Consider the following 14,172-nt stretch of genomic DNA (forward strand, 5'->3'; position numbering starts at 1 on the left):
TCCCCTGCCGGGTCTGGCTGCCTGGCCTGGCCTGGCCTGCCGGGGAGGGTTCCAGCTCTCCCGGGCATCCTCGGGTAACCAGAAAGGGCGCTGGAAAGGGGACTTTGCTCTCGCCCCATGCTTCCGGCGGCGTTTCTCCCCTTGCAACCGTTTCGTGCGCCAAGGAGAAAAACCCAATAGCCCAGATGTGCTGTCAGGGGCCCAGCGGTACGTCTTGGTTAACAAGGACCGTTTTGTTTCTCGCCCTTGCTGATTCTGGCTTGACTTCCCTCGTTTGAAATAGGAGTGGGCTCCTTCCTTGTCTCACGAGGGCCCAGGAGGGTCCCTGCGCAGGGCCACGGGCTGCGCTGGGACCACTGGGCAGCGCGGCCTGTACCAGGGTCCCAGCATGGCAGCACGGGGACACAGGGCGCATGGAGCACAGCCCCGCCATGTCCCCCCTCACTGGCCGGTGGGAGTCCCACGCCGGTGCAGGCCCAAGCTGCGCTGGGGCGGTGCGGGGCTGCAGCTTACCCAGCCATGCCACCCGCTTTTGCAGGGGAGCACGAGGTGCCCGTTTCCCCATGGGCAGCCCAGGCCTGCCCGGACCCCTGGGCCGCCCCCGTGCAGTGGGCCGTCCAGGCAGCAGAGCTGCCAGTGCCATTGATGGCAGGAGGGCCCTGGCAGCAAAGGGCGCCTGGGGGCCTTGCGGCAGGCTGGGCGGCTCTCGCACTCGGGCAGTTGGGCGGTATTTGGGTGTGATCCTCTGGGTAGGAACGGGCTTCCCTTGTCCAGCTCTGGAAGGGGGTTCCTGTGGGATCGGGCAGCGATGGCAGCATCCCGCCTGGGGCTGGGCCCCTCAGGCTCCACATTGACACGGGGGGACTCCGCCTCCCACGGTGGCCTGTGGGCAACTGCCCAGGGCCACCGTGCCCCCTTCTCCTCAACAAGATGCACAACAGCTCCTCTGGGCTGACCTAGAGACCCCAGTGGCTTCTCTGGGATGACCCAGCAACCCTACTAACCTCACGTGACAACTACAATTGCTACCGAAAAAGCCGGTCGAAGAAACTCTCTAAGGCTCAGTTTTGGAGTCTTAGAAAGCAGGCATTCTTTATTGCAGCGCTGGATGCACGGGGCATAGCTCCTCCTTGCGTGCATACCGTTACCCACAGCAAGCAAAGCTTATATTGTTCTAATATATACATATTCATTACATTTCCCCAAACTGTTGTACCTATTCATGTAATTTCCCAGAAATTATTTACATAGTGTCCGCCCTTTGGGGCATGCGCTATTAAATGGGTCGGTGGTCTTTTGGGGTCTTTGAAACCCTCTGGTGGTCATTTTCTTGGTGTCCGCTAATTGAACTCTCTCTTAAGGCACGCGCAGTGCGGGTCATCTCAGGGGTGGTTCATCTCTTCTTCCTAGTTAGCTGGCCCTGGCAGGTTTTAATCACAAAGCTCAGCAGAACTTAAGGCTTCTCATCTATTTGTGCATACTGTTAACAAACCTCAAGGTTTTCTTACATACCAAAAGCTTCAAAGTCGCTCAAGCAAGCACAAATTAAAAGCGCTACAAAATACAATGGAGTCTTTCAGCTCCAGCCTTCATTCAAGGCATCACAATAGCACCCTGGCACGCCCACCCACCAGCCCCACCTCTCAGGAACCCCTTGGGATCCTCCGACAACACCCAGGGAATGCTCCCGCTACCCTGACGCCCTCCCAATACTACATGCTGTTAGACAGCCGCCAGGAACGTGGGCTGCTAACCTTCCCCATCCCTGCAATCCTTTGGACGAGCTTTCCGAGTGGACAGCGAGACTGGCTGCCCGGGATGTCCGTAATGGAGAAGGCGCCACACCCCCGGACACGATGTCCCCAGTAGCAACAGCGGGAGGGAAAACCAAAGTGTTGCAGCGCCTGGGGGACCAAAGAGCCTAACCTTATGCAACCCAACCCTAACCTGGGTGGAGCCCACGACGGGAACACCTCAAGGGCTGCAGAACTGGACAGCCTTTCTGGGAGCCCCAGAGACGGTGGTCCGTCAAAAGGAGCGACAGGTCAGGGTCGTCCAAATGCCACGGGGAGGTCAGAATAACACGGGGCAAAATGCTCGAAAATTCCCCGTCAACACTTATCAATGTGACACAAAAGGACCCCCGACAGAGAGTGGCGAGATCTAGAACGGGGACGTTCATGGGCTGAGGAATGGGCTTTCCGACAGGCCAGTCAGACAGGCTCCCCACACCCGTTTTACAGAAACGACGGGTTCACCGACAAACCAACAGCCCGGATGCCGGGAAGGTGCTAGGCCAAACTGTTCCGTCTGCTCCTCCGGCCCCGCTGTCGGGAAAGTGAGGGAGGAGCTGCCAACCCCCGGCCCGGGGAGCCCCGAAGAGCTGTCCCAATGTTATCTACGCAAGTAGAGGGTTAAAAATTGATGAAGAATTTAGTGAAGTTAGATGTCGCACACACTAAGAAAACCAAATAGGTGCACAATGTCTAGGATCAGGGTGACCGTCCCTGAGGTTGTTAGAAGCCATGAGTTAGAGAACTTCTCATGAGGAGTTGGCTATCCTTGAAGAAGGAACATCCTGGAAAATATGTCAGCTGTACCTATTCTAATTATCAGGTTTATACTTTGTGAAATGTGTTCACCTGATTCGTGTCAATATAAAACAATGCTAGAGTCGCATAGTAAAATGTGACCCTCGCTGAATTTATAATCTTTAACCACTTTGTCGGTCTTTGTATAACCGCAGACCGAGGGGAAACAGATAGCATGTATATAGTTCTTTTTTTGCTAGCTCAAAACTGGTTTTGAGCTGATTAACTACACAGTGTTAAGCAAGAGATCTTAAGGGAGAACTGAGGCATTTGTCATGGTGTTGAACGATGTTGTGAACGGGGTGACCCTTGGTATGTGTGAGTATGGGGTGTATTGAGATAACTGTGTATAAGCAATTTGTTATATGCATTTGTTAAAAGGGAAGTGTCTGCTATGTCTTGCTGTTGAACTTGTTTGGGTTTTGGTAGCCACAGCTGGTATTGTGCAGGGTGTCGGCTGTTACACAAGATGTCTGCTGTTGTGCCTGAGCAGTGGGGGAGCCTGGTCGGAGATGCATTGCCTGGAGGACCCCCTGGTTGCTGGGGAGAGTTTGAAAAGATACAAAAAGAACTACTGCACCTGCGCAGCCAGGAGGTGGAAAGTTTTTTAGGGAGAACACGCCTATTATGAATATGTAACTAATGCTAGACTGTAAAAGAAGCTGTGTTGTTTTTCACAGCACGCGTCTTGGTAGAGCAGAGGCTCCCGGCGCGCCCAGCGCTGTTTGCTTGCCTTTATTCATTTAATAAATTGTAAACTTTAATTAAAATCCGGTTTGGGACTAAATCATTTATCACATACTTCGTTTTGGATAGTCAGCTAAACTGGATCCTTAAGCAAACTACCCTCATTGTAATGCTGAAAATGACACCCACTGGGCAGGAGACCCCGGCCCAGGCGGAGACCCTTACTCACAGAGCACGCGTGGTAAGAGTAAAGATTGTGTAACCATATGCAACTTACTAACCGATGGGCATTAGAGGGCAGTCTGAGGAAACCTACCAACTGATAAGGATGTATATAAAAGGAACTCTGGAGAATCCCCAGGCGTGCTAGCTTTGTGGAGCTACCACCTAGCACCCAAACTTGCACAGCTTTGTAATCAACAATATCTCGTCTCTGTGCGTGAGACTGGCTCATTGCACACCGCGTACCGACACCCCCTTTGGGGACGACACCAAGGCTCGAGGCTCGGGGCTCGGCCCGCAACCCGCGCCTGCAGGCTGCCCAGTTGCAACGCCAGCGGGGCCGGGGCGGGGCGGGGTGGGGCGGGGCCAGAGAAGGGCTCTGCAGTGGCTGGCGGGGGGCCCTGCCTGTCACCGCCTGGCGGGCGCCATTGGCCGAGAAGCCCGGACGAGGGTGGGCGGGCTCCTGGGAGAGCTCCTGCAGAGCCGGCTCTGGGGGCGGGTGGCAGTCTCCCTGCTCGTAACGGAAGCCGGGTCCTTCTGCCTGCCCGAGGCTGGTGCTCCTTGCGGAGCCTCCTCGCTAGGTTAAGTCTTAGGAATGCTTAATATCGCCCTCTGTTTTAGGAAACAATCACGTTCTGACCTTTTCCACACACTCCCGCCCGCCCCCCAATGGACCTTCTTGCGCACCCCACTTTGGAGACAGGTCTTCTACGCCGATCTCAATTGCCACATCTTCTTCTTTTGTTTTATTTCCCCCCCGCCCCCGTTTTTCTTCGCTTTTTTACGTCTGTCTTGCTTTTTCTTCTTGGGTTGCGGCTGAGGCTTTCTAGTTTGCCATCTTCCCGTGAACCTGCACTCGATAAATGCAGGTGTACGCTGGGTTTCCCCAGTTGCTCTTCACGAGAAGTTTGATATATGAAAAGGCTCTGGGAAGCGGTGCGTCCTGCGAAGAAAAGAGGGAAAAGGAAACGGGGACGTTAAGAGCGACAATGCAACCAACGTATCTCCCCCTGCCAGCCCTGCTCCTGCTCAGGAGGAAGCTCTTGGAAGCGGCTGTGGAAATGTGAGGCTCGCTGCTGGCACCGGGGCTGCTGGGCAGGCTGGGGAGACGGGGAGGGGGAAGGCACCTGGCTGGCATCCTCTGCATGCCGGCCCGGCTGGGGCTGCGTCTCCCTTCCCTCTGCCCCTTCCCTCTGCTGCTTGCTCTGTGCTGACAGAGAGGCCGGGGAGGTGCTCCTATGCAGGGGGCAGCCGGCATGCAAGGCCACCAAGCTCCCGCTGTCTGCTCTGCCTGCTTTCCTCCCGGCAGGCGTGAGAGCACCGGGAGAGAAGGGGCATGCTATGCTGGGAGGAGAGGACACTGTCCAGCCTGCCAGCAGGCCACAGGATGGAGCGGCGGTGCTGCCCGACGGCTTTCGCCGCCAGGCGTCCATTTCTCCACGGCACAAAGCCGTTGCTTGGGTGGAGTGGCCGCGTGTGCAGCTGGCTCTGCTGAAGGCAGTGGGTGCAGCCAGGGATCTCTCAGGACTCGTGCTCCCACGGGCCTGGCCCTGCCCTGCCCTTGCTATCCTTTTGCTGCCACCACCGCGTGCTACTCAGCCCTCCCAACCCCGCCGGGTCTCTCTCAGCGGTGGTCCGGGCCCCTCTGCCCAGGGAGAAAGCATTCACTCTCTTCCTGCCATGGACTTGCAGGCAAACCTGTTTTGCTCTTGTCCCCGTGCCTGGACCCTACCTTCAGAGGGAAGGTCTGAGTGGCCTCTTTTTCCACGTTGTATGTGAACGTCCCAAGGAGAGTTTCCTCTTCTCCGTCCGCATCCACTCCCTTGGGGGCAAAGCACAAGGAGAGCAGCTCAGACTCATCCCGACAAAGAGGGAACGTACGCGCTGGATCGGCCCTGTTATCTGCCCAGCCTCTCCTGCGGCTCTAGCAGTAGTCTAGCACTGGTTAGGGCGCAGCTCAGTCTCTGCCTTGAGTTTTGGTCAAGAACCCCCAGGTGCTTGGCCAGAACAAGTCTTAAGAGGGATGAAACCTCTAGAGCCTTTGAAGTATCCCGCTGGGGCACTGCAGTGCTCAGGAGAGAGCAGGACACAAAGCTCCGCGGATGCACACAAGCAAGCAAGACCCGGTCATGGCTTTTCCCCGGGGCCAGATCCCCACCAGAAGCGCCCAGCAGAGACTTACAAAGACAGCGACGTCTCTGGGCGCGCTGGTGACGGTCCCAGATGGAGAGACCTCTTTGTAGATGTGCTGCATCGTGACGGCGGTCAGGTGGACTCGTGCTGGCAACCTGATGACCACCTGGCCCTGAGGCCCTTGTAAAGGCCAGCAGTCTCCTGGGGAAAGATCCGGCTGCAACCAGAACGCGAGAGCGATGAAGGGTGAGAGAGTGTTGGGGCCAACACAGCTGCCCACGTAGCTTGAAGCTTAGGCACCGGTGCGTCTGTGGGGTCTATTTCAGCTCGAAAGTGAGGCGCCTGTGAGGAAATGGACAAAGGCAGGAGGCCTTCTTCCCTGCCTGACAAAGGGGGCTCTCAGTATTATGGCGCAGAGGAGAATACCGCTTAGGAAACCATCCTAGTCAGGGCCGAGCAGAAACACGTCTCTGCCCAGTGGCTCTGCAGGGCACCCCCCACCTCCCGCCTCCCACCCCTGAAAAGGCGCTGTTAGGGATGAGTGTGGAAACGGGGTCACCAGGGAGAAGCTCTTTCACTCAGCTGTGGCAGAGGACTATGGGTGAGATGCAGCAGTTCAGCTCAGTTCAGCTCTGTTCCCCTCCTGAGGGGAACCACTGATTTCTTTCTAGCAAGCCCAGCCCTGTGTTTGAGCTTTGGTTTCAGGAACCTGATCAACACGCTGAGCTTGAGCAGTACCACTGGACTGAGGGGAAAGCCCCTGAGGTTGGTCCCCAACTTCACAGGAAGGAAGGAAGGAAGGAAGGAAGGAAGGAAGGGAGGAAGGGAGGAAGGAAGGGAAAAGGAAGGAAACCAGCACTGATGATTTCTGCTACGATACCTGCAAGATAGTATCAGGAGGGTTGGCAGGGCGAAAGAACCATAAAACCCTGCAGCCCCAATTCTCTTTGCAGTTGTAGGTCTCAGAAGTTCTCTGCATGTCGATGGTGGCACCTGTAAGGAAGGGAGAGCAGGTGACTGCAAGAGGCCACAGACGAGGAGGACTTGGTGCTCAGACACTATTTGTGCCGCCGCCGGCCAGCTCCACGTCTGTCAGTCACCACGCTGGTGGGGGTGCCCAGCTGCGCAGGGGAACGACGGCATCCACGTGCCTGGTGACTTCTTCTCTCACAGTGCCACGAGGAGAAGGTCTGAGGGGTCTGGGAGACAGCAGGTGCCCGTGTGAATGACAGCAGACCAAAGCTGAGGGCTTGCTGTGTGGGCAGCAAAGGACGGCCCAGCCATTCCCTTTTCAAATGCAGGGGAGAGGAAGAGAGCCCCTCCATCAGCACAGGAACGCGTGCCAGGGCAGCACCAGAGGCACGCGTGCGGAGGCCGAGGGCAGGACTGGGAGGGAGTCTGAGAGACCCACTCTGCCACAGCTTTGCTCTTGGACCCCGTGAAGCGTTGAAGCTCCCCCACTTTGGAGAGCAGCGCCTGGAGCACAGGCTCCTCTGGGGAGCGCTACAGACAAGCGCAGGGCAAGGAGACTGGGCTGCTTGTGTCCATACCAGAGCTTTTCAGGGCCCAGTCAGACATCTCGACATAGACTTCCAAAGCCGTCTTGGACGCTGCCTGGTTCACTTCCTGACCTTCCTGGGAACGCTGCCATAAAGGAACACAGAAAAGGACCGCATCAGCGGGCAGTTCAGCGTGGCTACTAGCGCCCGCGGAGGCAAAGGGTCAGCGTCAGAAATGCAAGGCAAGCCTTGTCCACGGAGATGCAAGACTCTCTGCTGCTGACATGAGCCGCGAGGACTGAGGAACAGTATCTGTGGCCGTGGCCCCGAGGTGGGTTGACGAGGGTCCCCACACCCTCGTCCCCACCCTCCACGCTCTCCAGGTCAGCCGGGAGCCGGGCTCAGGCCCTGCAAGCGATGGCTGGCCCCGTGAGCGTGCCTGGGTCTCACCACTGCCTCAGGGGCCCGGCCAGAGCAGCCAGAGGCAATGCTGTGCCAAGGGAAGGCTGTCGGGAGTTCTCCGCTGCCTGAAGGGGCCCGGCCAGAGCAGCCAGAGGCAATGGTGTGCCAAGGGAAGGCTGTCGGGAGTTCTCCGCTGCCTGAAGCGGCCCGGTTAGACTGGGGCTGGAGAAGGGCCTGTGCAGTGCAGAAGCTCACCCAGCAAAGCCCCTGGGGTAAAGGCTGGGTTGCTGCAGTCAGCAGTCCGACCCCACCAACAACCCCACGGAGTACCTTCTCGGGGGGTTCTGCCCAGCCAAGCCTCCTTCCCCAAAACGCAGGCTCACCTTCTTGGCACTGCTGATCTCCGCCCTCAGTTGAGCCACCTCCTCCAGAAGAAGCTGCATCTTCTGGTTTTGCTCCGCCAACAAAGCGCACAAGTGCCTGCAGGAACAAGAAAGCAGATCTTGTCAGAGAGCAGCCCATCCCCTCTGGGGGGGTGTCTGAGCTCAGCAAGGAGGAGAGACACAGGTGCTTTCCCTGCTTTGCGAGTGCTTCCCTTCTGCACCAGGTTGAGCAAAAGGCAAAGGCAGGGGGGAAGCACGGGAGCCCTGGCTGTTAGGAAAATGAGTGCAGCTAGCACGAGGTCGGCTGACGCTTCTGCACAGAGCCAGTTCCAGCTCAGGCAACATCTCTTACCGCTGCATCTTCCATTCTGCTGCAGACTCACACGTCAGCTCCTGAAAGGGAAAAACGCTCCGTTAGAGCATCCACTACCAGAGCTGCCGGGGCTTCCCAGGAGAGGCTTCCCTAGGAAGACACGGCACAAGCTGCTGCTTCTTTGGGTCACCCTGCATGGAAGCAGAAGAGCCCGTGATTTATCCAGCCACTGTCAGCAACGCTCCCTTGCAGGAGGTGCCCGTCCCACAAGAGTCACCGACCTCCATCAGTCCCTTGGCCCGCATGGTCCACAGTGGCAGTGAGGTCCTGCAGTAAACGCCAGCTGCAATTCACATCACCAAGAGACGGTTATCTGACTAGGGTTGCCAGCGATCCCTGCAGTCCCCTTGTCTCCTCCCTGTTGCCTTGGGGGGTGGGGCAGCAGGTTAGCTGAGGAGGTGGGGAACGTGGGGTGCAGAGAGAGGACGCGCCTCTGACTGGGGGTCATCAGCCCAGGCTTGAGGGCACTGCGCAGGCGTGATCTTCAGGTGTGCTCGGTGCCCCAGAGCTATTCCCCATCTCCCCTCACTGCTTCAGCGAGCACCAAGACCAGGCTGCATGGGCTAGGAGAGGTACCTCTCCGTCGGCCCCCCTGCATGGCCCCTCCCCTCTGGGAATCCCCAGTTTGGGCTTGGAAACCTACACCCTTCTCTCGCAGACTTGCAGACTAAGCAAGCCATTCGGACCAGCGGCCAGAGCAGCAGCACGGCTGGGAGACTGCCAGTCTTCCTGGTAGTCCGAAAGCCGGTCCCAGTCAAGGACATACTCACGAAGCACTTGGGCCACGGGAGTTTCCGCCCATACTGGCCCAAAAGGAAAGCTGGCCAGCTGAAAGCTGGCATCCAGCACAGCCAGGCTGTCGCTCTCGGGTGTTTGCCCATGGGAACTCACCAAGAGCCACTGGGAGCAACAAGATGACAACTTTCAAGAACCTCTTCTGTAGGGCCATCTTTTGCCTGGAAAAGAGGGAGTCCTGTGGCTGTCAATGACCCAAGTCTCGGGCGAGCCCCTGCACAGGTAGATTTCCCTTTTCAGGCCAAAAAGCCACCGTTCTGGAAGCCTGCTGCTGACAGGAGAGCTGACAGAGCAGCGCCCAGGAGGAACACGATTTCTGTCCACACCGTTCAACACTGCCGGCAGATCTTCCCCAAAGGGCGGGCTCCAGGAGCACCTTCCGAAAGGGAATGCAAATGATCCCGGGAGGTAAAGAGGTCGAGCAAATGAAGACCTGCTTTTCAGCTTCTCAGCAGTCTTTCTGGTGTGGACCCCGCTCTCTCTTTGGCTGAGAAAGCACGCCTGTTCTCACTTGCGATCACACCGATCTCTCTCAGGGCTGTTTTGCCGCACAGCGGGGAAGCACAGGAGCCTTGTCTGGCTTTCCTCCCAGAGCCCTCCCCGACCCACACGGTCTCTTGCTGGAGCTGGGGAAAACCCTTCCCTGCAGAGGCTTGGCTCCGCACCCGAGCGTCCGGCTACGTGGCAGTTTGTCCTACCGCAGCCAAAGTTTGGGGCTCCAGCAAATGCGTGGGAGTGAGACTGCCGAGGGGCTTTGCTCTTGGCCACAGCACGAGCAGCGCCCGAGTGGGAGCCCCAGCTGCTGGCTGGGCAACACCCTCTGCCCTCCCCTTGCCTTGCACTGACCCTCCCCTTGGCTTGCACTGACCCTCAGACATCCCCTTTCTCCCCCCGTCCACAGCAGAAACATGTAGTACGTACACGGCGAAGACGCGTGTGCTCAGCATGTGTCTCCACAGGGAGACAAGGGCACCTGCCGGCTGGCAAGCAAGGCTGAAGGCCGTCCCTGGGCAAAGAAACCAGACAAAAGTTAGGCCTGTCTCTTGAGGTCTCTTCACTAGGATGCCCAGCCACACGTGTTGCAGCTCCCTGTGGGGAGGCGGGCACCGAGTCCTACCCACTCCCTCCCTGGGGCAAAGAGCAGCAGGGCAGCCTGCACTTCTCCTGCCACTTGTGACATCTGGCCAGAGCTCTGGCACACTGCAGCTCTCCAAGTTCACCCCAGAGGACTTCGCGGCAAGCAGCAGTGCTGAGCTTACTTGCAATTTCTGTGGCCTTGTCGCGCCACTTGGCAGGCCCTTGAATGGCTGAGCCGGCAGCTGGCATCGAAGGCAGGGTCAGCACCTCCATCTCTATGCAGAGGTTACTGTGGGAGGAAAAAGACAAATGCCGGTTGCCCACCGTCCCCACGCCACGGGAGCCGAGGTGGGCTCAGGAGTAGCCTGAGCGGAGGCCCTTGCCAGAGGACGGGCCGTCCCAGCAGCAGCGAGAGAGGGCAGCACAGCTGGGCTGCTTCTAGGGGTCCCCTCCTCTCCTTTCCCCATCCTTTGCTTTACAGGCCTGCAGCGGGAGAAGAGGAAGCAAGCTGGCAGCGGCAGTCCCCCGCCTTGGGAAGCCGACCCGGCAGCACAGCCCGATTCCCACCCCGTCCCTCCCTGCTCCCTGGGCCCTGGCACTAACCCGCCCCTTGGCAGGCACCTCTCAGTGGCCGTTCGGGGAGGGGGCACAGGCTGCTGTCCCCCACCGCGGCCCCCCACTTCTTCCCTGGGCACTGCCGGTCTCCCAGCCCCTCTCCTCTCTGCACAGCTGCCCCCCTCAGCCAGGCAGGACTGTGCCTCAGCGTCCCGAGGGGGCCAGTCTCAGGTCCCAGGGGCTTGGCCCCCCCGCGCAGCAAAATCTCCCTGTGCTGCTAGCAGGGCTGGGCTCCGACCCCTGCAGCACGAGGCTACCGCCTCCCCAAAAGCCCCTGCCGCACCCTGGCTTTTGGCCGGGAGAGCGAGCCGGGCTTTCAGCCCAGACCCATCCCCACAGACGGGGGCTTTGCAAGCCACGGGGCTCTTCAGAAAACCTCTGTCGGCTTCCCCATGCTTCCCCACTGACCGTGCTAGGCCACGTCCGTGCTACCACCCTAACCTGAAGCCCCGGGCAGGAGCAGCCCACTTCGTACCTACTCGTCTGGCAGCGGCTCGGCCCCGCTGCCTCTCCTGCCGGCTGTTGGTCGGCCTCATTCCCCAAGGAGCCTTCGGAGGCCCCTTGGCATCTTCTCTGGGGGGCCTTTCTCCTCGCCATCCCTGGGCAAAGGCAGGCTCCCCGCTCAGCTCTTCCTCCTCCTCAGCCCCAGCAGTGCGGCCTGTCCGGGCAAAACCAGCGCCGGTGGCAGCAGCCCCACGCTGCCCCCCAGCAGGAGTGCGCCTGCCCAGGGCAACAGCCACACGGCAGCTGTGGGATCCTTCCTGGCCCGCCACAGGGCTGTGTGGGCGGCCAGCTCTGACCTCACAGTGGCAGTGGCTCTGACGTCACAATGGGGCTCCCCAGGGCTGAGCAGGGCAGGGAGACCCCGTGGTCTCCCCTGGGGCAAGACGGCTGCGGCCCTCCCGGGCGGTGGGAGCCCATGCCTGTGGGCCCCCCCGAACCCTGCCACGCTCCCCTGCCGGGTCTGGCTGCCTGGCCTGGCCTGGCCTGCCGGGGAGGGTTCCAGCTCTCCCGGGCATCCTCGGGTAACCAGAAAGGGCGCTGGAAAGGGGACTTTGCTCTCGCCCCATGCTTCCGGCGGCGTTTCTCCCCTTGCAACCGTTTCGTGCGCCAAGGAGAAAAACCCAATAGCCCAGATGTGCTGTCAGGGGCCCAGCGGTACGTCTTGGTTAACAAGGACCGTTTTGTTTCTCGCCCTTGCTGATTCTGGCTTGACTTCCCTCGTTTGAAATAGGAGTGGGCTCCTTCCTTGTCTCACGAGGGCCCAGGAGGGTCCCTGCGCAGGGCCACGGGCTGCGCTGGGACCACTGGGCAGCGCGGCCTGTACCAGGGTCCCAGCATGGCAGCACGGGGACACAGGGCGCATGGAGCACAGCCCCGCCATGTCCCCCCTCACTGGCCGGTGGGAGTCCCACGCCGGTGCAGGCCCAAGCTGCGCTGGGGCGGTGCGGGGCTGCAGCTTACCCAGCCATGCCACCCGCTTTTGCAGGGGAGCACGAGGTGCCCGTTTCCCCATGGGCAGCCCAGGCCTGCCCGGACCCCTGGGCCGCCCCCGTGCAGTGGGCCGTCCAGGCAGCAGAGCTGCCAGTGCCATTGATGGCAGGAGGGCCCTGGCAGCAAAGGGCGCCTGGGGGCCTTGCGGCAGGCTGGGCGGCTCTCGCACTCGGGCAGTTGGGCGGTATTTGGGTGTGATCCTCTGGGTAGGAACGGGCTTCCCTTGTCCAGCTCTGGAAGGGGGTTCCTGTGGGATCGGGCAGCGATGGCAGCATCCCGCCTGGGGCTGGGCCCCTCAGGCTCCACATTGACACGGGGGGACTCCGCCTCCCACGGTGGCCTGTGGGCAACTGCCCAGGGCCACCGTGCCCCCTTCTCCTCAACAAGATGCACAACAGCTCCTCTGGGCTGACCTAGAGACCCCAGTGGCTTCTCTGGGATGACCCAGCAACCCTACTAACCTCACGTGACAACTACAATTGCTACCGAAAAAGCCGGTCGAAGAAACTCTCTAAGGCTCAGTTTTGGAGTCTTAGAAAGCAGGCATTCTTTATTGCAGCGCTGGATGCACGGGGCATAGCTCCTCCTTGCGTGCATACCGTTACCCACAGCAAGCAAAGCTTATATTGTTCTAATATATACATATTCATTACATTTCCCCAAACTGTTGTACCTATTCATGTAATTTCCCAGAAATTATTTACATAGTGTCCGCCCTTTGGGGCATGCGCTATTAAATGGGTCGGTGGTCTTTTGGGGTCTTTGAAACCCTCTGGTGGTCATTTTCTTGGTGTCCGCTAATTGAACTCTCTCTTAAGGCACGCGCAGTGCGGGTCATCTCAGGGGTGGTTCATCTCTTCTTCCTAGTTAGCTGGCCCTGGCAGGTTTTAATCACAAAGCTCAGCAGAACTTAAGGCTTCTCATCTATTTGTGCATACTGTTAACAAACCTCAAGGTTTTCTTACATACCAAAAGCTTCAAAGTCGCTCAAGCAAGCACAAATTAAAAGCGCTACAAAATACAATGGAGTCTTTCAGCTCCAGCCTTCATTCAAGGCATCACAATAGCACCCTGGCACGCCCACCCACCAGCCCCACCTCTCAGGAACCCCTTGGGATCCTCCGACAACACCCAGGGAATGCTCCCGCTACCCTGACGCCCTCCCAATACTACATGCTGTTAGACAGCCGCCAGGAACGTGGGCTGCTAACCTTCCCCATCCCTGCAATCCTTTGGACGAGCTTTCCGAGTGGACAGCGAGACTGGCTGCCCGGGATGTCCGTAATGGAGAAGGCGCCACACCCCCGGACACGATGTCCCCAGTAGCAACAGCGGGAGGGAAAACCAAAGTGTTGCAGCGCCTGGGGGACCAAAGAGCCTAACCTTATGCAACCCAACCCTAACCTGGGTGGAGCCCACGACGGGAACACCTCAAGGGCTGCAGAACTGGACAGCCTTTCTGGGAGCCCCAGAGACGGTGGTCCGTCAAAAGGAGCGACAGGTCAGGGTCGTCCAAATGCCACGGGGAGGTCAGAATAACACGGGGCAAAACGCTCGAAAATTCCCCGTCGACACTTATCAATGTGACACAAAAGGACCCCCGACAGAGAGTGGCGAGATCTAGAACGGGGACGTTCATGGGCTGAGGAATGGGCTTTCCGACAGGCCAGTCAGACAGGCTCCCCACACCCGTTTTACAGAAACGACGGGTTCACCGACAAACCAACAGCCCGGATGCCGGGAAGGTGCTAGGCCAAACCGTTCCGTCTGCTCCTCCGGCCCCGCTGTCGGGAAAGTGAGGGAGGAGCTGCCAACCCCCGGCCCGGGGAGCCCCGAAGAGCTGTCCCAATGTTATCTACGCAAGTAGAGGGTTAAAAATTGATGAAGAATTTAGTGAAGTT

At 58.9% G+C, this 14,172-nt stretch overlaps 1 protein-coding gene across 1 annotated transcript; it reads right to left on the reverse strand.

Annotated features, from left to right (window-relative positions):
* Positions 1–4,736: 4,736 nt before the first annotated feature.
* Positions 4,737–8,517, reverse strand: LOC128154225 (sperm-associated antigen 4 protein-like). Its single transcript, XM_052814490.1, has 8 exons — positions 8,512–8,517; positions 8,270–8,310; positions 7,918–8,014; positions 7,184–7,277; positions 6,514–6,626; positions 5,683–5,850; positions 5,233–5,322; positions 4,737–4,988 (listed from the first exon to the last, which is right to left on the reverse strand). Exons 1-8 carry the CDS (start codon positions 8,515–8,517, stop codon positions 4,737–4,739), a joined length of 861 nt encoding a protein of 286 aa, XP_052670450.1.
* Between the last annotated feature and the right edge of the window lie 5,655 nt (positions 8,518–14,172).

This window comes from Harpia harpyja, chromosome 19 (genome assembly GCF_026419915.1).
Source record: "Harpia harpyja isolate bHarHar1 chromosome 19, bHarHar1 primary haplotype, whole genome shotgun sequence".
Lineage (NCBI taxonomy): Eukaryota > Metazoa > Chordata > Aves > Accipitriformes > Accipitridae > Harpia > Harpia harpyja.